The sequence below is a fragment of the Schistocerca gregaria genome, chromosome 7 (assembly GCF_023897955.1).
Source record: "Schistocerca gregaria isolate iqSchGreg1 chromosome 7, iqSchGreg1.2, whole genome shotgun sequence".
In the NCBI taxonomy this organism is placed as follows: Eukaryota; Metazoa; Arthropoda; class Insecta; order Orthoptera; family Acrididae; genus Schistocerca; species Schistocerca gregaria.
Window position 1 is genome coordinate 308,386,227 of NC_064926.1, and position 24,795 is coordinate 308,411,021.

The 24,795-nt window shown below is 35.9% G+C and overlaps 1 protein-coding gene across 1 annotated transcript in view; it reads left to right on the forward strand.

The window, feature by feature from the left end:
- LOC126281944 (sorting nexin-27) overlaps positions 1 to 13,344 on the forward strand; it is a 266,933-nt gene extending 253,589 nt beyond the window's left edge. Inside the window, 5 exon segments of the mRNA XM_049981291.1 lie at positions 2,133 to 2,310; positions 2,928 to 3,178; positions 7,576 to 7,725; positions 8,070 to 8,198; positions 9,860 to 13,344. Of these exon segments, the coding sequence (XP_049837248.1) occupies positions 2,133 to 2,310; positions 2,928 to 3,178; positions 7,576 to 7,725; positions 8,070 to 8,198; positions 9,860 to 9,928 (777 nt within the window). The 3' untranslated portion in view covers positions 9,929 to 13,344.
- The last annotated feature ends 11,451 nt before the right edge of the window (positions 13,345 to 24,795 follow it).

Below are 24,795 nucleotides of genomic sequence, written 5' to 3' on the forward strand. Positions count from 1 at the left end.
TGGTGTCACCGCAGTGCTAGGTACAAAAGGTGCAAAGAAATAGTTCAGTGATGTGTTATTGAGAAGGGGCTGGGAATGGTGAAGACTGCTTTAATCCCAGCTTCTAACGAGCACTGCCCTCACCTTCCTCTTTCTTGTGAAATTTAAGCTTGTCCTTCCCACAAATGCATTCCACCATCCACCGAACCTACACAATATATTCACTCATCCCTACACAACCCCTGCTCCGAATCCCTTACCTCATGGCTCATACCCTTTTAACAGACCTAGATGCAAGACCTGCCCCCATACATCCTCTCACCGCCCCCTATTCCAGTCCGGTCACTAACATCACCTATCCCGTCAAAGGCAGAGCTGTGAAACCAATCATGTGACCTACAAGCTAAGCTGCAACCACTGTGCTACATTCTATGTAGGCATATCTGCCCACATGAATGACCACTGACAAACTGTAGCCAAGAAATAACTTGACCACCCTATTGCTGAACACAGCCAAACATGATATGCTTCATTCCAGTGACTGCTTCACATCCTGTACCATATGGATCCTTCTCACCAACACCAGCTTATCTGAATTGTGCATGTGGGAACTTTCCCTGCAGTACATCCTAGGTTCCCATAACCCTCCTGGCCTCAACCTTCATTAGTCACTGTCCTGACCCATCCAGCCATCATTTCACAGTCGTCATTCCACCACCCCAGCCTCCTCGTTACCCCCACCCACTTGCCACTCCCATCATGCACTGGTGCTGCTGCTCGCAGTGTGGTTTCAGTTGCCTGTGACATAGTATTGTCACATTCCATCGTGGATTTTCCATTGTTTGATTTTGACCAAATTAGTATATGTTTATGGAGCTACATTGGAAGTACTAAGAAAGTAGTTCCTGCTGCTTGTTGTAACTTCATTCTTTAGTCTTTGTTCATATGTTTCTTAATCTCTAATACAAATGACATCATTGCCATTTCACTGATTGTACATTATTAATCTCATATCTTTATCACCTTGCTTTCTACATCCTTCGATTTTACATTCCACTGCTCATCTTATATCCTATGGCTCTTTTTTTTCCTTCAACAGCTGTAGTGATGGTTCTGTAATATAACTTTTGCTGACTCCTTACATGTTTTTCTTTGCATGGACAATGACCGCATAGAATAAAGCTGAAAAACCTGAAAGATAAAGAGATGTTACCGACGGTTGCAATACCAGGGGTTGGGAGAGGAGAGTATTACTTTATGCCAGTCTATTGAAAATATAGTATTCGTGTTGGGTGCTACATAATTTAAAATTTTGAAAATAAATTAATGTTTTCAATGTCTTCCACTAAATTTAAGTCTAGATAGTAGATGTGACTTACCACAATGCATATCATACTTGGTATTTTCAGGTTTAGGATCCTATTTACACACCAGTACCTCTTTAAATAGTATGTTGTTAATGCAAGTTAACAACAATTAGTGAGATATAATTGTTATGATATGTTTTAATTTTTTAGGGCGGTCATAAAGTACTCCTCCCCTTGTGGTAATACACATTATGGACAATGCATTGGTATTGCTGGTATTATAAGCAAGTTGTGTTTACTCTGAAGAGAAATCATAAAAAAAGGAGTAAATCACAGTGAACAGAGTTGACGGACCCATGTGCATATTGTTTGTGTTGCATAAACCTTCTGCATTCCTTTATCACTTTCTTTGACACTTTCATCTTTTAGGGTATAGAGCTCACTTACTTGGCTTTTCTTTATAGCCATCTATCACCCTTCATTCAGTCATGTGCACCTTACCCTCCTGCACTACTTAGTTGTAAGTATGTTTTACTTCACATTGTTGTCATTACTTTACTTTTCTACCTTCTTTTAGTTACTACAGAAGTAGAATAGTGAAAATGTATGCGCGTTTTTTTCTCTTTGCTGTATGCATATTAGTGAATTGTTGTAGTGAAGGGAGGTCAACATGTTTACATTTGTTATCCACTTTTGTTCTGTTTCTCTTTTACTCAGTGATTCTTATTACTGATATTTCTGTCTGAAATTGTGTGTCATCTTATAGTAACAATGAAATTAAATTTAAAGCCCTTTGCTGATATTCATATTTTTAGTAGCATTTATGTCAATCTTTTCTTGTCACAGGGCTACATCTCACCTGTAGATTTGAAAATCATGTTACCAGACAGAGAAATTGTCATAGTAAGTGTCAAGAAAAATGCCAACACTGAAGAAGTTTATGCTGCAGTTGTTGACAAAATACGCATGAACAAAAACACAGCAAGATACTTCTACCTCTTTGAAATTGTTGAATACAATTTCGGTAAGTTCAGCTTAAATACAAGAAGGCTATGTTGAATAAACCTTACAGAGATTGAGAAGGAATACTTTGTTCCTTTTTAGTTATAGTTCCCTGGATACACGCACATGCTGTAAATGTACATTTTCACATTTCCATTTGCAACTGGTATTAGTCATACAGAGCAGTGACTGAAAAATCTACAAACAATGAATCTTCCCTTCTTCTGGGAGTACACTCACTTAACAGAAGTCTTAGCTGTAGTAGCAGCTTTAGAATTGATTGACTTAAGCTTTAAAATTATACAGTGCACTTGAAAGGACTATTACCCAAGCATGTTGGGAAGTTGTTCATTACATGGTTGTGCTTTGTTTTATATAAAATAGATAGATATTAAATATTTTTAAGACCTTAGTGATGTAAAAGACTCTCAGGGACATATGTAAATGGATGATTTCTCAAATTTTAAATGATATGTATATAAGTGATGGCATTTTTTCCTCCTTACCTACAAATGAGTGAAAGATATGATTGGTGTCTTTATTAACTTTATAAGAGAGCTATCGGATGTTGCTGACTTGTTAACTGTAGATTGTTAGCTTTCTGTACATTCCTTTTAAAAAGATTAAATTCTTCCTTAGAGCGGAAACTTCTGCCTACGGAGTATCCTCACAACCTTTACATACAGAACTACAGCACAGCAACATCTACGTGTCTTTGTTTACGACGGTGGCTGTTCTGTCTTCAGAAGGAATTAAAACTTGCTTGTGATGATCAAGCGACAACTTTTTTCTTCTGGCAAGCTGTTGATGATGTTAATCGTGGTCATATTCGAGCTGATGATCGTTTGTATCAACTAAAAGCACTACAGGATGCATCGCGCAAGCATGAGGTTTGTGAATTTCATTAAGTCACAGGTCAATATATTAAATTGTAATGTTACGTTACTGCTTGTTTTATATGTGCAATCATGTGTGAGAGATCATTTATTGCTGTACATGTTGGATCATGAATTAGAAGATAGTTTTCTTGCCACACAAGTGCCTGCATTCAGGACTTCACAAATAGTAAGCTAAATTCTGTAATCCAAGTAATAAAGAAAAACCTAGTGCAGTTTTAGAAAGTTGTATTAAAATCCACCTTGGGAAATAGCATGGTAAAGATGCTGACATCAGTCAGTGTGGGCCAGCTTTTTCCAAAACATGTCTCAAGCTTTTATTGAGTGTGTTCATAATCAGTGTATAATGTAACAAATGATAATTTTATTTTTATAGTTTGTGTGCCCAAATAAAGTATTTAATAACTGAAAAGGCAGGAAGCAAGTACAACAGCAGATTGCTCCGTCCCTCATTGTGAGCTTTTGGCAGTGCTTTTATTTCTGCTTGTTTGGGTTATTATACTTGGATAGCATCTGTGGTTTTCACTTGATGTCCACATTGGATACATGTTACTGTCAAATGTTGCATTATGAAGTTTAACCTTTTCTTGTCAGTGTTAAACTGTGGCATTTTTATTTCCTCCCACAGCATGTTTTAAGAGCTTACACCTAATTCTTTAGGTGGATTTGTGGATTACCTTCCAGTTTTGTTTGGGAATTAGCCAGTTGTCAGTTATGAGTTTTGGTGTTTTATGAACGAAGTGTAATTATGACTTGTTAATGTAATATGGCCCTGGAATTACAAATTTTAAACAATAATAAAACTATTACAGGATGCTACAGCAGAAAAATCCGAGGGTTGTGATTAATATGCATTTGCATCTTTAGATGGCCCAAAGACATAAATGGTTAAGAGATTGTATGGGTGTAGAGATACAGTGCTTTGCAAGTCAGAGAGCATTGAGCACCGGATTAGATTTCACAATTTAAAAAAATATAAAAATAAAATATTTTACATTTCTCTTGCTTGATGCTTTTCAGTTGAACTATTTAATTGATTATCCCTTCACTATCGTTCCCAGTTCCCCATGTAACTACTGCCATGAAATTGTGACTTATTTTTAATGATGAATATAATAGAGGGAAACATTCCACATGGGATATATATATATATATATATATATATATATATATATATATATATATATATATATATATATATATATATATATATATATATATATTTTGTGTGTCTATCGACATGCCAGCGCTTTTGTTTGGTAAGTCAGATCAACTTTGTTTTTAGATATATGACTTATTTTTAAGATGGACATTTTTTCTCTGTAACTGTGCCCTTTTGAAGTTTCATATTTTTTCATTTTCTTTATTAGTGTAGTTATCGAGAATTCTATTGAAATGATAATAAGATATGACTTTCCAGGCTTTCCCAATGGATCTCTTGCAAATACACTTTTTGGGTTTGCTGCCAGATAATATTGTGTTAATCCCACAATATTTCATGGATGCAAGTGCTCAACACCTTCAGCTGGTGGATGTTACTTCTGTCTCTGCTACAAGACACATCTTGCAGCAGTGACAGAGCAACTACCATCACCAGTAGATGTTGAGCAGTTATGTCGAGCAGCTGCATCCATGAAATATTGTGGGATTTGCACAATACGATCCAGCGACAAACCTGAGAAGTGTGTATGCGATAATGAGATATTTCATAAAATTTCATTAGTGTCCTGGAGAGTCCACTGTTGGTACTTCAGTTTAACTGAAACTGGTTCTGTCAACAATGGACAGATGATTATGTTCATAATTTAAATTACAGTACAAGATGCATATACAACTGAGCATATTACTCGCCAATTAAATGATAACATAATCATAAGAACAACCATACAGTCCAAAATCAGGTCTTGTACATCAAATGCAGAAGGTTTTGTTACAAAACAGCATACATACTAAATACTCCTTACATAGTTCAACAGTCATTGTGGACAAAGGTCACTCAGGCTGAAGATATTGGGTAAGATGTTGATATGTCAGGCCAGTGGGCATGTAAAAGAGTCATAAAGCTTAAGACAGTTGGCCTTTAATGTCAGCAGGGATCTTCAGACTGTTGGGTGGTAGGTACAATTGGAAAATGTGTTGTGGGGTGAATTGGAATGTGAAGGCATGTCTGCAATTACCCTGTCTGATGAAAGATAGATAACTTAGTGGAAGCTCTTGTCTATGTATTTGTTTATTTCAAACCTGCTTTTGCCGATTAATAAATTAACCATGCCCATATACCACCCCATAGTTCCCAGCTTGTATCATTGGTAAGTGAACACTAAGAAAACATGAGTAGACATGGTTGGCCACTAAGGTAAATCATTTGGTGTAACTCTAATCAAATAATGCTGACTGACTGATTACAGTAGTGGGAGGCAGTGTTGATAGTGTGCAGCCAGCTATGCTGGACAAGGTTCTGCATGTAGTTACAAAACAGGCAATATAGTAGCACATGGCAGTGTTTACTTGTCCCTACTAAAGCCAACTACAGTTGAAACATCATCAGTAACTTTATTTCTCACAAGCAAATGTTTGAAATGATGGTGATTTTGGGAAAAAAAACTTTATTCAAACATAAAGTTTTGGTGAAGCTGCCTGTACCTTATTCCACAAGTAAAGTCTTTGTGTCTTGTCTATTAACTTAACATTTGAATATTCCTGGTGATATTTCTATAGCTTAAGTAAAACTTCTGCCAATGTAAGTTAATTGTTTTCTAATTTTTATGTTAATTTATTGCTTTAGTGTGTTACCAGTAGGTTAATTTGTTTTTAAGTTATTGCAGCAAAGTGAGGCAAAATTTGGATGTCATAATTAGTCTCCTACATGAGAAATGCAAGTAGTGCAAGGTGATTAGTGAGACTGAATAAAGGCAAGCCATTGTGGACATAGATCTTGCACACCACTCATGCAAACTAGATTTTAAGTCTCCACAACAATTTAGATGAGAGACTGACTGGATGTCTCTTTCAGCCTGTGAGGCACCATTTGACTTACATCCTCACTATTTTTTTTGTGCCTGAATCACTACAGCAAGTTAATGCATATCCAATTGAATGAAAATGATTGGAAGAGAATAGCAACAGTAGAAACATAACATTGATAGCAGTGTAATCCATATCAATTGCAGATACTGGCAACACTGAAAGTATTGACTGTAGTTTGTTAATTTGTCTATAATTGCAAATTGGTACCTTGTAATGTGGCACGCTGGTTAAGACACTAGTTCTGCATTTGGGAGAAGAGAGCTTAAGCTGTCTGCATGACCATTCAGATTTATGTTTCCCTAGATCACCTACATCAAAGACAGGAATGGTTTATTTGAAAAGGACATGACTGATTTCCTTTTCCATCATTCTTCAGTCCAAAGTTGCATACTGATTCTAATGACCTGACCTTTCTTCAAAGTGAAGTGTGGTTGATTCGGGGAGAGGGGACCAAACTGTGAGGTCATCAGTGCCATCAAATTAGGGAATGATGGGGAAGGAAGTCGGATGTGCCCTTTTAAATGAACCTTTGAGACTTTTTCCTGAAGTGATTTACTGAAATCATGGAAAACCTAACTCGGGATGGCCAGATGCAGGCTTGAACCATCATTCTCCCAATTGCGAGTCCAGTGTGCTGACCACTGCACCATCTTGCTCAGTCAAAGTGAGGCACTCAATTATTAAAGATGCTGGACCATATGCAAGAGGAGTGGGGTTCAGACAACCGTTCAGTCACCCAGATTAGATTTTCCAAATTCGTTTCAATGAGTCAAAGCTGAATTCTTTCCCATACTTGTTCAACTGATGTGGTGTTCCATTTATTAAGATGCTGTTGTTGATGTAACATTGACACCTAACCTACCCCTCTTCCTTAGTTCTAGCATGTGTGATTACTTTGTTGTCATGCCTAAACTTGAAAACTAGAAATAAAGGAAGGTAACTGCAACTTTGTTCATTTTCTGCTCCCCATGTAGTATTTTTCAAATAATAATTTGAAAATATGAATATTTTTTTCTTTAATGTATTTTGATGAAAATTAGTCCTACATACTGAACCGCAGTGACAACTACTAACTTTTTTCTGAAAAATTGAAAATACTTTTATAAAAATCACTGCGAATTATTTGAGTGATGATGTATAATTCAGCAAAAAACAATGCAAAATTCTAGTTCACTTATCAGATGATTTTCCCATCAGGAATGCCATTTGTTCATAATATTTGTATTAATTTAACAGTCATTCTACAATAGTTAGTAAACTATTTTATGTTTGTGCATTTCATTTCTATAAGATGATTTGTTTACAAAAGTGACCTGTTTCATAAACCTCCACAAAAATGTAGTGATCCGTGTTCTTTCTTGCAGTACCTAAAGCTGGCAAGGGAATTAACAGGCTATGGAGAGATAGTATTCCCTCATTGCTCATGTGACTCTCGTAAAGATGGCCATGTTATTGTTTCTGTTGGAGCCAACACTTTTAAGCTACAGGCCTGCCGAGAAGACGGTGCTTTAGAGGTGGGTTGTCAGTTTTATTTATAGACCACTGAAAATTTATTATTGAATTATTTTAAAAATGAGTTTGGAACATTTGTTGGGAATAGCAACTAGCACAAGTTGGTTCTCCTGAAATCTGCAGTGTTCAGAAAGTAATAAAAACTGTCCTTAAATTTTCAGAATAGAGTAATCCACTGATTCTGAGTGATTAATACTTATGTTGCTGTGAACAGTGCAACATACATGAGAGTATTGTGTGAACAATGGTGTTTAAAATTTTTTAAAACGTTTTTGTTTTCTTGACAAATTTTTAATGTATATTACAAATTAAATGTTTTGATGATGTTTTAATGGTTTATTTTCAGTCTCAAATTGTGGAATTTTCATGGCCTACTATTAAAGAATGGGAAGTTGACGATGAGGCTATGGCATTCTGTTTTCAATACCAGAGGCCTGAGAAGAACCCTAGATGGGTGAAAATATTTACACCATATGTAAGTGCTTATTGTGAATTATTGAAATGGGAAAATGCCTTAAAAGGAGAAAGTGTGAGAATGGTCATTTACCGTAATGTTTCTAACTTATTGCTGAACTATTGTTATTGGGGCAGATAATGATAGGTCAAAAGAGACCGATTTTCAATAACCTGGTTCTAAAATAACTTAAATTGTTTTTACTATTTGCCATATGAGAAGAATTTATAACAAGAAGGAATAACATAATTAAAATATGTGATTAATTTCAAGTAAAATGAAAATCTTGGTTTCCAATATAGTCTATAGGACACTTTGTTGTCTGTTTGCCTGTCTGTCTGCCCAACTTAAGATCCATTTTTCTCAGGAATGGGTAGAGTAACAAGTTGAAATGTTTGTCAAGTACTAAGATCTGCTGCCCTCTGGCAGTCTAAATAATTTAAGCTTGTAAGCCATTGTACTCAAAAGATAAGGTCATAAATGTCACATATTTTGGTACTCGCAGACTCACCTATCGAAATCTATCGATAAAATGTGTACCTCGAAATGGAGAAGGCACAGGATTGCATCTTGGCTGTATCACAGATTTTTCAGTCTTTGTTTTAACCTGACCTTCACCTCTCAACAATTTGAAGAGTTTCCAGAGACAACAAGTGATTTCCATTCCACATTAAACTTTAGGCCCCCTTTCCCCACTTGTATAACTGAGGTACGTTAGGGAGACACAAGTCACAGAATTGGCATCCAATAGAAAGAAAGACTTGTGCAAGGCCGTTGAGTTACACAAAATTATTATTATTGTATATCTATGTAATTAAGTTTTTACAGAACCCTGCAGAGTGCAAGTCCTGCTCACACTTGTCTGGTTTTTATTTCTCCATTTCTGTCTTCCTTTAAGTATTGTAGATCTATAATTTTAATTACATTTGGAATTTTCTCAGAGAAAACTCCCTGTTACATAGCTTTGGGTGTATAATTCTTAAGAGGACAGTCAATAACTGGATAGAAGGTATGGCATGTATAGTGCCATGCAGCTTAATGTTAAGTTGTGCTGCATCTGTGTCAGTGAATGGGTTATTAATCGTACCCTTACTGTATCAGCTTAGGTTTTCTGTGAATTCCATTATTAGCACTCCTACCTCATAGATAGGGTTGTTTTGTCTTTCTCGGAGAATATAAGTTGTTAAATTGTTACTTATACTGCCAAAGTTGATACTGATAATATACTCACACCATCAGATAATTGCTCAAAGCTGCAAACAAGCTGATTTGCACTATTTTCCTCAGCACTTTGCTAACAGTGATGATGTTCTTACACCTTTAAAATACATTTTAGGAATTGTGTAAGCTCTCTTCTCAGCATTTAAATTTAGGGAATCAGTGCACAGTCCCCTTTCTTCATTTGTTATTGCATCAAAGAGTGTATCATTTTTGTATGCAGTGTATGCTTGCAGCAAGTTTCAGAATTATGTCTTACATATCAGTGCTTTCGTCGTTCGAGATAAGCTGCTGGTAAGAGAGATAACATGTAAAAAGTAAAAATAGAGACAACACAAATAGGGTTGGTGAATTCTTACATAAGTATTGGGTCAGTATATGTAGTGTATGAACTAGTGAACATTTCAAGAAAGTTTTTTTTTCATTTTTTTAAATAATGGCTACCTTACATTTTTTGTTCGCAGTACATTTTCTTGCTGGATTGTTTCGAGAGGATACACGAGGAGAGCAAGTGGCTGGACACTGGGGAGTGACGCTGGGCCTGGCGTTAGCTGCCGGCATGCCCACAGTGTCAGCGACGCTACCCCAGGACACCCGTGTCCTCCTGCGCCTCAGCCTCTGGCCCACTCACATTGTCCCACATGTGAGGCTCTGTGTCCTCTGTCTGATGCTGCATACCACACATATCATAAACAGTACCTATTAAGGACTGGGAAGTGACATGGTGATCTGGAATGTTTCTTTATGTAAATGCTACTCACAAGACTGAAATTCTGAATGTATGTGTATGTCTTGAATGCAGTTGTATAATTGAGTGACTGACATGTTTGTGTGGTTAACTTACAATATGAATGGAAAAAAGAGATTGCATAGTATCACTCAATACTCTTGTGTGGCACTGCATATTTTTTACTTCTGTTATGCAGATTTGTACATTTAATGTTCGAGATGTGTGTAATTTTGATTTGTGTTACTTGTCCAATATTATGCAATGTTGTAGTAGTCTGCTGACCACCTGTGTGTCTGTAGTATGAACATCGGCTGTGCAGAGATGGAGGGGGGGAAGAGCGTGCATGAGTGTGTGTGTGTGAGTGTGTGTGTGTGTGTGTGTGTGTGTGTGAGAGAGAGAGAGAGAGAGAGAGAGAGAGAGAGAGAGAGAGAGAGAGAGAGAAATTGTCTAAATTGACAAGTGATATTTATTTGTGTGAGCAAAGCACTCTGTGTGCAAGTACACTGTTAATGTTACATTATCTTATTGGAAAAAACTGAGAGGAAAGATCTTGTAATAATAAGAGCGCGAATGTGGTGCACATAACCAGTTTATAAATTGGAGAATTGTTCTTTATTCTTCTTGAATATTCCTCTTTCTTTACCCTTAACTCCTGTAATGCCTGTGTTATTCTGTGAGGTGGTAATTCACTATTTTAGTTCTCATTGTTAGTACTATTTTGGTTTCATAGTTTGACCATTTTATACCTAAAAGTAATTCATGTTTAATTTTAAATGGTGTAGTGCTTGGATACTGTATCTCCTGCACCAATAATCTGGCTTTGCTATTTGGAGTAATCCCTTTAAACGATTTAAGATACTTACTTTTTTCTTTTAACCAATAAACTTTTATGGAGAGCTTGTAACATTGAATATATAAATAAATACAATGCTCCCAGCAGATAACTTGCGAAGATTTGCTTATCTTTTATCATGTAGATAACATCGAGAAATACTTTCGATAAATGCTTTAATCAGGCCAGTGCTTTTTTAGGCACATCTCACAAATTTTGATGACATTATGTGCCGGTATAAGTTTGTACATTTGTTAAATGAAAAACATATTATACTTAATAGAGCCAGTGATCTTGAAATTGTCTCTAACATTCTGATATCTAAATTTTTACGTCACATGTATTGGTTGAAGAATTTATCTTGGAACACTAAAAAGAAACAAATTTCTTGTGAAGGAGATTACAGTCGCCATTTACCATCTGTCTGTGTGACTATAATCAGCAGTAAATTGGGGACATGGAACAGAATAAGCACTGCAAATTTACAAACCTGTTACAGAATCTTGAGACTTTAAGTCATGGAGTAAAGGTATGTGAAAGTAGTTTTCTCGGTATACTCACAATTGGTGTGCATCTCACTGTTTCCCACTTTACTGATGAAAAATTAGAAAAAAGTGTGTAATTTCATGTGTTCATTATGCAAATACTGATACTTATATAATCTGTAATGTGATTTAGTACACTATATTTTCTCAGTTTATGCTCTTTTTTTCGTGTTATTCCTCATAGAGAATGAATAAGTTGGTCTCAAACACAAAAAAAGTGTCCATATATAATATTTATGTATTTAATTTGATCTGCATTACATGCCATTTTTCTGCTATGGTATTTTGTGTTTTTCCTGTTCATAGCAATCCTTCTATTTTGTATGTGGCTGTGCTCTTGGAGAATAATAGCTAACTGCAGCTTTAGCTTTAAAACTTCCTTCCCTTTCTGTATTATTTTATATTACTACTCTAAAACATCTAATCAAGTTACAACAGTGTGTTTGTCAGTGGCAGCTTTTCCACACAAAATCTTTAATTGTGTGTAGTAAATAGTGTTAGAAGACTTTCATGTTTCAGTAGAAACTAGCATTAATTGAGTGCAGCTGTGCAGTTTAATAAGTTACAAACATAAGTAGAACATCCACAGCTGTCATTCATATTTTTCTAACAGCAGTATTGAAGCATACAGTTTTTGTTTTGTGCTCTCTGTGATTGTTTTACTTCACCCTCAGATTGAAAAGTCATATTAATATTTATGTTTTTAGTTTCTGTATGTGACTGAAGTCTATGATTTTTGTGGATTCAGTTGTACGTACTTTATCATGGTCTTCATTTAGAGTGAATATTTTTGACTTAATATATGTAAATAGAAATGTATAGATTATGAGAATTCTGAAATTATCTCATCAAAACAGTTCATGTATTATGTGCAATGACTAGAAACATAGTTTTAGAAAATAATGAGCAAGATCTGTGAATACTGTATAGTACATTAATATATTTATTTTGAAGCTAACTGTGGTGAAATTGTTGAAAATAATAACGTTATAAACTCTTGAGAGAAGTATGAATATGGACATGTAAAAAATAATTCCTAATATAATCTCATTGAGCTGATGTGGTATAAATTAGTATCACAAAAGGTACTACTGTGTAGCACATTTTATAAACTGTCCAATAATTGATCATTATGCAGCATTTCCCAAAATATGTGAATATACCCTGCCTTCTGACAGTTTTGTTGGTATGTGACTTCTACTGTACATAGTGCATCTGTAAGCTTATTTTCTTAAATCACTTCTGAAAAGTTTTCCTGAAGTCGTCTTACAATCATAAAGTTGATTGAGTCACTAGTATAAGCACACATTTAGTGTGATTGGTTATTGATTGTGTCAAATGTTTAACTGATATTGAAGTCATTTATAGAGTGTTCAGTAGAAGTCTGTAATGGTGCTGTTAATTGCCTTAGTCCTACAAAAAACAGACACATGCTTTTCAGACATTCCACTTTATAGACTGAGTTCCTGGTGTTTGAATGTTAATATTTGTAAGTTTCATTTAGTTAGAAATTAAAGAATTATCTAGAATTTGATGTTTTGTTGGGTACAAAAAGTGTATGTGTGTGTATTAATGACAGTTACACTGTTGATGTATGAAAATGTTTCCATATTATATTATTATAAGTAATTACTTATCCAGAGATTATACTTTCAGACTTGATGATTCCTGCCACAGCTCACTTTCACAAATGTGATTTTTCTTGCTAAGAAATTCAATACAAGAGAATAAAAAAGAAACTATAGTGTAACTGTTGTACAAAGAATTGGTGTTCTAGTGATGCAAGTGAAAACTTAAGTGGACACTAAAATGCCTGCAAATTAAATTTCCTATGTAACCTAATATTTTTACATGAAGGCATTGAAATTATAGACATCGGCATGCATTTTCTTTGTGTTAGACACATCTGTAAACAACATTCCTGATATTTCTCACATCCATGACGGGATTATGGATGAATTTCCCTGCCCAACTATTGTTAGAAATCAAATTTGACCAGCAATTTCCTCTTCCCATTGCCGGATGTTGAAACTGAAGATTTCAAAAGTTGAAAATGTGTCTGTTTTCCAATCACACTAGATCGCGTGTTGTACTCTTGGGTACTTCGTCCTTACGGTCGTCTGCATCATCAGACTTTAGCTGACAACACTTCATATTAACGGCTAATATTTGCAGCTATGGCGACAAATTACTGCTTGGCTACACATCTGACACGTAACCGATGTGCTCTCCAAACAACAACACTTGCATTTCAGAACATAGTTCCACTCTCTATGACTGTGGCAATAGATTTACTTTCACTGTCCACCATTCTCATTATCAAGTGTCCTGTGAGTGTTGAATAACTGTGCTGAGAAAATTTTGGAATCAAAAGAGAAGCTGCAGCCTACCACTCATCAAAGTAATTTGTAAGTGACCATCATTGTAATACAAGAAAACCAAGACTTGACTGACAGCTTAAATTGGTAAAGCTTTCAGTATGTAATAAATATTTTGTAGGCTCATGGGTGGCATATCAGATGGTTCTAATCAATCTTAAGAACATTTTGGTGATTTTCATTTGTTGAAGATGAGGAAGAGGACCTTGTATGAGACAGTAAAACTTGGTCAAAGTGGATTGTGTGTAACTTGGGAGTCTGGCCAAACAATACAAATATTTCAGTCTCAACACATTCAATACTTATTTGTTTGCTAATTTTTTGTATAAAGCTGAATGTACCCAATGTGATGCAGAATGCAAATTTTAAGACTTAACCAATAAATAATTTTATAGTGTAGAAAAAACACTTACACAGTACTACTGTATTACAGTATACATTAGTTATTCACGTATATACAAGGATGCTACTTTTAACATGAAGACTGTACAGATGTGACAGTGCTGTTATGTGAAAGAGGCGATTGTTGTTATGTTATACAATGGTTCTACCCAGCAAGGTCAAACATACCAAAGAGATGCACTCCATGCAATATTTTACCAAAGTTTCTGTTGACTTGTAGCACTGTAAGTACCATCTTGATTTGAACACAAATTATGACCTGCGAACACGTAACAGAAAGATTAAGATTATCAAGGCAAGTGAGAAAGACAAACACTCGGTGCATGAAATAATGTTGCATATCAAATACGGTAAAACACAAATTTGTTGAGGCTTTAAGAAACAAGGATAAGATATGGGATGCATGGATGAAAGAGAACAGGCAAATGAAAAGAAAGATGAATAAGATGAGAAATGAAGAAATTAATGAGATAGCATGGGAAAAGTTCATAAATGCAAAGTCAAAAAAACTTACCTTTGTGTGTCCCATGTCACACGGTGAGACTGTGGGAGTCACTAAAGAGCTTGACAATTATGGAGTTCAAGGCATCCACAGGATGCCTGGACAGTTTCACAGCTAGCCTCTGCATCATGTGGAATGAAGTGTGCAAGGAAGATACGGATGTGTGGAAAAATGCATCAGCACAATCTGTCTGTGAACAATCACCCAAAAGATGTGTTCAGTGTCAATGAAATAGCATGATGTTAGGAAGAACTCCTCTTACAGCCAGTTATAGTAAGTACTGACTATATTCTCTGAATGGAAAATTTTGACTAGGAATGATGGGTATGCCTATGATCTTTTAACATTGTTCACCTGATGGTGTGGTTTAAAGCTTCATAACCAGCTATGTTTTAATAAACAACAATTTTAACAGTAGGAGTTCTTCCTACCATCATGCCTTTCAGCAGCTGTGGTTGCCTGGAGTATAAAATAGTTTTCAATGAAATAGGACTGTTTTATCACACGCTGCCTTCCAAATCTCTAGCAGTTCAAGGTGAAAGGGCATTGGCGGAAAACTGTTGAAGCTTAGACTTGCTGTACTGTGTGGTAACATCCTAGGTGAAATCGAGAAGCCACTGGTGATTGGAAAGTTGGCAAAATCCCATTGTTTTAAAAATGTAGATGTCAGTAAGCTTCTAGTCACATGGCAAAGCAATAAAAAGACATGGATGGTGAGTGGTCTTACAAAAGAGTGGCTGGGCTCTCTCAACCCAAAATTAAAAAAGGAAATTGGCAAGTTCTTTTTTTCTAGAAAATGCAACCTTCTACCCAAAAGTCAAGTTAACAAACATGAAATCGGCTTGGTTCCCATCAGAGTCAACCAGCCTCACACAAACAAAAGACCATGACCAGACTGGTTATTTACACATTCAAGTCCCGTTATAGGTGATTGTGATGGAGTATCATATTCTTAGTGCTGCAGAAGCTGAAAGCTAATTTGCTGTTGCACAGTCAGTTACTGTCCTGGATGCAGTAAATTGGATTGACAGTAAGGGAAATAAAGCTCAAAACATTCACTAAGTGCTACAACGAAGTGGGATTCAGAGATGGTGAACAAGATACTAATGTCCTCATCAAAGCTAAAGAAAATGCTGCTGCTGAATTAATTGAAATGCAGAATATTTCATGTTGTCCAGATGACTACATTTAAAGTGATGACTTCCTGTCACCTCATCCCACTTTTATTTTGGCAATCTAATAGAAATATGCAAGACTGATGATGATGATGAGGAGGAGGAGGAGGAGGAGGAGGAGGAGGAAACAGAATGATGATTATTACTCCTGAAGAAACTATTGCATGCATAAACAATGTTACACAATTTAATAAACATCTACTGTACAGGAGTACAGGTATATGTGCATCATTATAGATTTACATATTTATGCATGGAACTTGACAAATTTTATGTAACCTAGTGTGTCTTGTGTAATCCAGAAATTTTTCAATGTAGAAAATTATTTTAGTCCCGTGTGATTCCATTTTGAGCAAGTTTTACTGTATACTGCGAAGTTTCCACTACAAAGTCTAAAGTTTGCACTACAGTGTCTGCTGTAATGTTTATTCAGTGAGTGTTTTCTTTTTATTGTACCATGTGAAGAGCATACAAGAGAGTGCAGTTTGCTTTTCAGCGAGGTTTACACACATCATATGTTTTAGAATACAAAACAGTTAACACAGTGATGCTAAAAGATGCGCAGAAATTTAACGAGCTAATAAAGGAATCTAAATATAACTACTTTGTAATAGGAATTTATGGTCTTGAACGTAATCCTGAGCTAGTGAAAGGTCTGGAGTATCAGGAACAACAAGGGTAAACAGTTCATTTACACCTTAAGATCAACAAAGATAAGGTACTGTTTGCTCAACAATGTTGTTACAGAAAGTGTTCAAAATGGCGACCACCACATGCATAACATCATAATAGAAAATACTTGTATTAGGTACACCAGGCATCGCGTGAACCTCATCAACTACTGCAGGTATCCTATTGAGAAGTGTTTCTTTGTCAGAAACAGTGTCACATTCACGAGTCTTTTGATATGCTTCTAAAAAATGAAAAGAAATAAAAAAGGTACCTCTCCTTCCAATCCAGTGTGTAGGCGATCCGGCATTGTGTGGTCACTTTGCTCTCCTGAAGTGACACTGTTGGTATTCCGTTTTTTCTTTTTTTTAAATTTTTATTTATTTATTTATTTTTTATGTGGAGGTGGAGGCATAACACAAGCTCATGAGTGTGCTTCCAGTTTTCGACAAAGATACACTTCTTGCTAGGATATTTGCAGTATCTGATGAGGTTTTGTGTGATGTCTGATGTACTTGGTAGAGTGCACTACAAAGATGTTATGCTTGTATTGAAAGTGGTGGTTGGCATTGTTAACGTTGTCTGTAATGAACAATGTTGCTGAGTGAACAGTAAATTAAGGCATTGTTAACATTGTCTGTAATGAACAATGTTACTGAGTGGACAGTAAATTATCTTAAGTGAACTTGAGTACATAGCAATGGTTATCCTTGTTGTTCCCAACACTCCAAAGCTTTCACTGACTTATTATTACTTCCAAGACCATGAGTTCCTGTTCCAGACTTTTTGGAACCTGAGTACCGTGTCAGCGCCTTCAATTTTAAATTACAAAGTTTATTGAAGTAACTCTTTCTAGCTAAATCATGTACTTTGCTTAGCTCAGAAAAAATAAGCCACTTACTTAATTTGTTCAATATTGAGTATGACATGGTGTGAAAATTTTTAGTAGTAATATGCACAAATGGTGTGGCTCTGTAAATATAAGTGCCAGAGTGTAAAACCTGAGGTATGGGGGTTCAGTTTCTATTTGGTCTAAGGATTTTTATCTGTCACTTATCATTTCCTTCACCACTGGCAACAATTTGTTAAACTAAAAAATGCTGAGCTGCACCGTGGTTCAGAGTCTTGTTTAAATTGCAGGTCATCCTATTAATGGTTGTGTAGGTCAGTAAAGGTTAGAGGGAGGTAAGACATGGAGATTAGAAATGGAGTGAGTACGAGCTCAGTATTGAGGGCTGCCTACATTACAAATAAAGGCACTGCTGTTACATCACTGCTATACTGGCTTCCATTTTTCTTGTTGTAGATATGTCTGAGAACGGTGGCACTGCAATCGCTCCCTACTCATCAACTGGTTCCCTCTTACTAAAATGTGCAAGAGTGTAAAGCTGTGACATAGCATGAAAGTTGCACGCACACTCTTGCTGTTTTTGTGTAGTGCTGTAAAATGCCACCTTTAATTTTACAAGAGGAGGAAATTACCACTGACGCTGAGTGATAATAAAATATACAGTTTCTGTAGTTCTGTTTATAATTGGACAGTGGTAATAGTGAATTCTCAATCATACTATCAGAGCAAATTAATAGTTTGGGGCCTCACCATTCACAAGTATGAAGACAAGTGAAAACTAAAATGTTAATGAACATTCACACAGTAACTTAGCTGTACCTTACGATGAGATACTCAACTTTGGTATCCTTGGGGATGGTTGCTTCAGAAAGTCCCAGCATTCAACATTGCTGATGTACTACTTTTTAAATAAAAAACAAAACAGAGTACATCACTTTTCTTGTTTTGTATTGTGATCAATTAGGATGTACAGTGATGATACATACTTTTCTGGTCTGACAGCGTCCGAAAGACTGTGACACAAATGGCTTCCAAAAGACAATAATGCAGACTCACTGACTGACTGACTGACTGACTGACTCTCTCACTGCCTCTGACTGTCTCTTACTCTGCCTGACTACCGCAGCTCTTGTGCCACTTCCTTTTATATAAAACTAGACAGTTGAATACATTGTTAAATGTAAAATTTACAAAATAAAGTCATGAGATGTTTTTACTTACTTACATAAAAAAACTGGGCCACATATTGCCCTACATGTTCTGATATGCTGTTTAGAAAAGTTAACTTTATTTCAAGCACAGTTTCAATGAATTTTACAGTACAATAATTTAAATTACAAATTCAGTTAATTATAAACAAATTACTGTGAATAAAATATTGTTAACGGTAATTTGGTTTGCTCTCAAGTAGAGTCGTAATTTTAAATAATCATAATGAATAAATGTCGTAGCTTTCCAGAAACAGGGGAGTAGTAAATTTTCAAGAATATGAGATGCAGCATGGTTGCATAGCTCATATCAGAAAGTTTCAAAGTTGGATTATTAACAAACAGCTTATTCCCGTTACTTGATAATATAAATTGGCTAACATGTTAATGTGAAATTTAATCTGAGATAATAAACTCATTTGTACTAATTCTTTAAAGGGCTGTTTACTACTGGAAATGGGTGTAGACATAACAGTATTAAGCTCAGGAAGTTAAAAATTCGAGCTAAATTGACCTCTTCAGAGAATGTTGATACGAGGAAGGAATTTCAGGTAGAGATGGGAAGGTAGTCCCATTTCAGGTGACAGGGTGAAAATGGCTGACTCTGGGGATCAAAGTTCGAGGCTACAGTCCACACATGAGACAGAAAACAACAAACTCAAATGGACAAAGACGGAGACTGGTGAGTTGAGTATCAGAGTGCAGACGGCAAGTTTGAAATTGATGTTGTAGGACCTGCTGGTGAGTTTTAAGGAAGTATACAGACATTATATCTGGTCCAAAGTAAGGGTATATCTTCTCTCTTATACACTATTATTTAAACAAAACTTCAGGCTCAGGTCAACTTTACACTTTTTTATGTGCACAAATACATAAGATAGTTGTATACATTATTACAGTTTGTGTTGTGTCATGCTATTCTTGACCTGATATTTGAGCAGATGTGATGCTAATTGAAGACAGACAGGAATGGACATGCAGCAATTTCCTCCACAGTGCACTTCAACAGTCAGTATAAGTGAGCTGTGGAGGCAGATTAAAGCAACCTGGATCTATACTTATAAATACAGTCAATGCTTCTTTGGTCTTAAGGACGCATGGCTCTTAAAAGATCTGAGGTGGAGCCACCCCAAAATAGATAATAGAATGTATTTCTCACTAATGTACTACAGAATTTAAATTATCAAGGTGCATTTTGAATATTTCCCATCCACACTGATAATGGCAGTTAACATTTTTTGAACTGTAGATGTCAAGTGAACTTTTCCAAACAGGTAGTAGCTAGTCTTAGACTGCACTAAAAATGCCTGTACTATGAAGTATGGACTCAGAGGCAGGGAGAGTGGCTTCTGCAGATTACAGATTCATGGGCCTCCCGAAGGTTCAGCTAGCAGAGCCTAAGGGTGTCCTCCGAGCTTCCACACGACTTTCACATTCCACTGCTTGCTTAAACAGGAAATGAACAGATTGGCTGAAACTTCACTTTCGAATCCCTGTTTCTGTAAATCATTATTATGGCCTGATGCATCATTAATCAATGTTTAATATTAAGGTTTCAGGTAGGTTTTTTTGTTTCTGGCATTGGCGATTTATCCATTGTAGGAGTATGTTTGTAAGTTTCTCACCAGAGTGCAGCACAGTATGATAACATAAGTGTCACCAAATAATGAGACACTCAGTAATGAATACAGGAAATTCGAGCAGAGAAAAAAGTTATGTTACTTTTCTAGCAAGTTTCCTGTTGTGAGTGTATTGTGAACAATTTCTAGTAAGTTTCCTTTTTTTCGCAAAAAATTGCAGCATACAGTGAGACCGAAAACAGCATGATATGAATTCAGTGTGCAATTTATAAGACAAAAATTTATAACATGAGAATGAAAAAAATTTCATGAAATGTCCATAGACTATTTTGCTGGGCAAAATGGAGACGAGCTGATTTCTTCTATAAACAAATAAATTAAAGTAAATAAAACACACATCAATAAGTGACAAGAGCCAATACCTTTGTTGTAAATGTCTGTTTTGTGTATTAAATGAAGTGCTTCAATATGGGTGGTAACAACTATTATACTGATGTAACATTTTTCAGTAGTTCAGCACAACAAACCATACAAAAATTACATGTTTTGGAGAGATTTTTATATGTGATGTATCACATATTTTCATAATACACAAATATAAAAGTGAAAAACAAAAATATGGAGTATGTTAGTTTCACAAACACAATATGGGGGTCATTGGTTTGCTTATGCGTGCCAATCACAGCACAAGACCTGTGACATCATGTTTGGTTTTGAGAGCTCATAAACTCCACATATTGAACACACACTAAGTGTTAAATGTCTCTGGCTTAGAACTGAAAATGCCAAAAGACCTTAAGCATTCAGCAAAGCCAGCATTAACTGCATTAAAAATCTCTGCAGAAAATACAACTTTTAGTAAAATTTGTTCTGATAAAGTGTTGGAAAATGATGTTGGTGGATAAATATGCTAGCTATCTTGAAGTTAGCTTTTGCTGTTTTTTAGTAGTTGATTATGAAACTAAAAGCAAACACGCTGTGCAAACTTTTGCCAAAAGTGTGTTATTGCTTCCCCCACCCCAGAAAGCTTCAGTCTGGTGAGAGACTACATAGCGTAGGCCGAGATGTAGGTTAGTTCTGATTGGTAAATGTCGCAGCCTTCCTCAGCATGGAAACCACGAGCTGCTTCTAGTCTGAGCGAACTGAAAGAAGAAGCTGTTTGTTATCACTGTTTATGTTTTCACAAAATACTGTATTCTTCCCGTAAAGCATTCAGAAATTTTGTTCATCTGAGTCACTGTGAGTAGTTTGTGAATGTTTCTCTGCCAGACACTGTTTGTATAAAACTCAATTAAACAGGAAAATAGTTAAAGGAAATTATAATTCTTAAGACATGAGCTTATGAAATTATTGTGATGCAAATGAAACAACACAGATTTACTTTTAAATACTGTACATATTCTGTAAATCAGTGTGATATGCATGGCAGAGGGTACATAGCATGGCACCACATGTTAGAATTTCTTCCCCTTCCAATTGCATGTGAAGTGCAGGAAAAGCTGCAGCTTAAATGCCTGTGTACTTGGTGTATTAGTATAGTTTTGTCTTCATGGTTCCTATAGCAGTGAGAAGTGAGCTGCAGAATCTCTCTGACTCTCCACTTAACACTGTTTCAAGAAAACATTTTGTAAGTAGTGTTATGCAAGATAACTTGCTGTGTCTTAAAGTATCTGCCAATTCTGGCTTCTTAACATTTTCTTGGTGCACACTTGTGAGTAAAACAGAGTTTTGTGAAAATTATAATTTTACCGTCTTCAACTTTAGAAGTCCTGATGTCCTCAGTTACATATAATATTACAGTTTGTTGATACTGATTAGTTGATTACTTTAGAACCATCCAGGCACAACTGAACAAGACACAATTTTTGTGCCATATGCATTTCACCTTTATTCTTTGTAAGTCATCTTCAGTGTTCTGGAAAATGTACATATTTTTGTTTATACTGTTTAGTTTGCATGTAGGATGTTGTTTATATAGGTTATAAACACTTTTGGCACTTTTTATTTTTCTGTGATGTAGCAATAATATAAAGTTCTATTCGCAGTTTTCTTGAATGTTGATCTACATGCTGTATTTTGATCCTTTGTTACAGTTGTTCGTCATCTGATAATTGCCATTTGAAATTTCAGTTTTTACACTTCACTGTATTAGCAATTGATTACACATTTTGTTGTTACGTTTTGGATGCTCTTGCCAGTAGCCAAATGTTACTGCCAACTACCAAAAGTGTAAGTCTAATACGTTGTCGGTATTCATACCCAGTTGAAATCTTATGAAGGTCTGACTGAGTATATCTGCTTTTCTCTCTCTCTCTCTCTCTCTCTCTCTCTCTCTCTCTCTCTCTCTCTCTCTTTCTCTCTCTCTCTAAGACAGCACTTCATTATAGATAAGTGTATCATCTTCAAAAAGTCTTCCAGGTTGTTAATAAGCAAAGATGGACAAGAAGGGTGCCAACACATTTCCCTGGGGTTCACTGGAAATTTCTTCTACTTCTGTTGATGACTCTCCATTCAAGATGTTAAGTCCCATAGTGCTTAGAGACATTTGAACCATTTGAATCCATTCAAGACAACATGTGGTATCCTGCCTACAAGAAATCCTCAACTCAACTTAATTTTGTACCCAATATAATCACTAGTGTGGTACTGAGTCAAATGCTTTTTGAAAGTCAAGAAATACTGCATCTGTCTGATCTCCTTGATCCATGATTGTAGGGCTACTGTGCTAGAAAACTACAAGAAATACAACAGTGAATTGCAAGTTGGCTAGTATTCAATGCCCCTGCATATATTAATGACTCAAAATTGTTACGGTGTCCATTAACTGCAGAGATAACTTTGGGAATATCTCAGTCCTTTTAATGGAAATGGAATTTACACAATTGCCACGGTATCTCAAGTAGGTATGCATTCACAGTAGCAAATTGTTAGAACAGTTAAAGTGGTGGTTCATTACATGATAAGCCTGCTATGAAGATGCGTATTGTACAAAATTAGCTAAATTGGCACCTATATTAATGGTACAATTGTGAAAAACTGTAAACCAACATTTATTTATTTAGGAGAACACAACATAAATTTCAGTTTGTTCTCTGAATTTTTGCCAGTGAAAGGGAAGTTTATTGATGCTGTGCTCTAAATATTACTGGAATATGTACACATTCAACTGCACAACAACTGTTCCACCCATATATATGTGATATTGGAACTGCTATCCTCTCAAGGACTTACAATGTAGAAACTACATGGTGAGATAGCTTCAGTATAGTGAAGGTAATCTAAAACAGTACAACTTTACTACATTCACTAGCATTTTGTGTTATGCAGTGAGCAGCATTTTCTTTGATTGTGGGCAGTACTAGGTACTTGGTTACTTACGTGGAAGAATTCATGAGGGCACTTCGAAAAGTAACCACTGTTTTAGCAAGGTGTTAGTACTTGTGTGTGGAGTGCCACCATTGTTGTATCTGCATGTTCTCTGATTCAGTAATCGTCTAGCTGTGTAAATATTAACCTTGTTATTTTGTGCATTCACTCGTCATCTCATACCATGAGTGCTGTAATAAAAGTGGCACAAAATGCAAAGTGCCAGAAGTAATAATATTTATTTCTGTGCAAAAAATTTCAGCAACAGACATTAGTCATCAGTCTTGTACTGTATATGGTCCATACATTATGAGTAAAACTGCTGTGTGGCAATGGATCCAATTTTTAAAAATTGGTAGGACAGACAGTCGTGATGAAGAGAGGAATGGTAGGTCTTCTGTTGTGCCTGAGAAACTCTTACGAGGTTTTGAAGCAATCCAAATAGGATGTGTTTGATCACCACCCATACAGCCCAGCCTTGACATGAAGTGATATTTAGCTCTTTGCCCACATGCAAAAATGACTTGTGTCACAGCAATTGGATGACAACGAACTTCAAATTGCTGCGAAAGATTGGCTATGCAGCCAGGCAGTCGAAATTTAAGAAGAATGAATTTGTGAATTGGTGAAACACTAAGACAGATGCTTAAATGTAAATGGTGATTGTGCTGAAAAATAGCAAAATGCTGTAGTTACAAGACGTACACAATATCTTTTTCTGTGCAAGTTTTTTATATACGGTCAAATCATCCTCATTAGAAATAATATTGTCCAAATGACACCAGACACCATTTTCTTATATTTTTCCTACGTAGATCATGTAACTAATGAGGAGGTATTGAATAGGATTGGGGAGAAGAGAAGTTTGTGGCACAACTTGAATAGAAGAAGGGATCGGTTGGTAGGACATGTTTTGAGGCATCAAGGGATCACCAATTTAGTATTGGAGGGCAGCATGGAGGGTAAAAATCATATAGGGAGACCAAGAGATGAATACACTAAGCAGATTCAGAAGGATGTAGGCTGCAGAAGGTACTGGGAGATGAAGAAGCTTGTACAGGATAGAGTAGCATGGAGAGCTGCATCAAAGCAGTCTCAGGACTAAAGACCACAACAACAACAACAACAACATGTGAAAGACATGAAGTATGACAACTCCCATT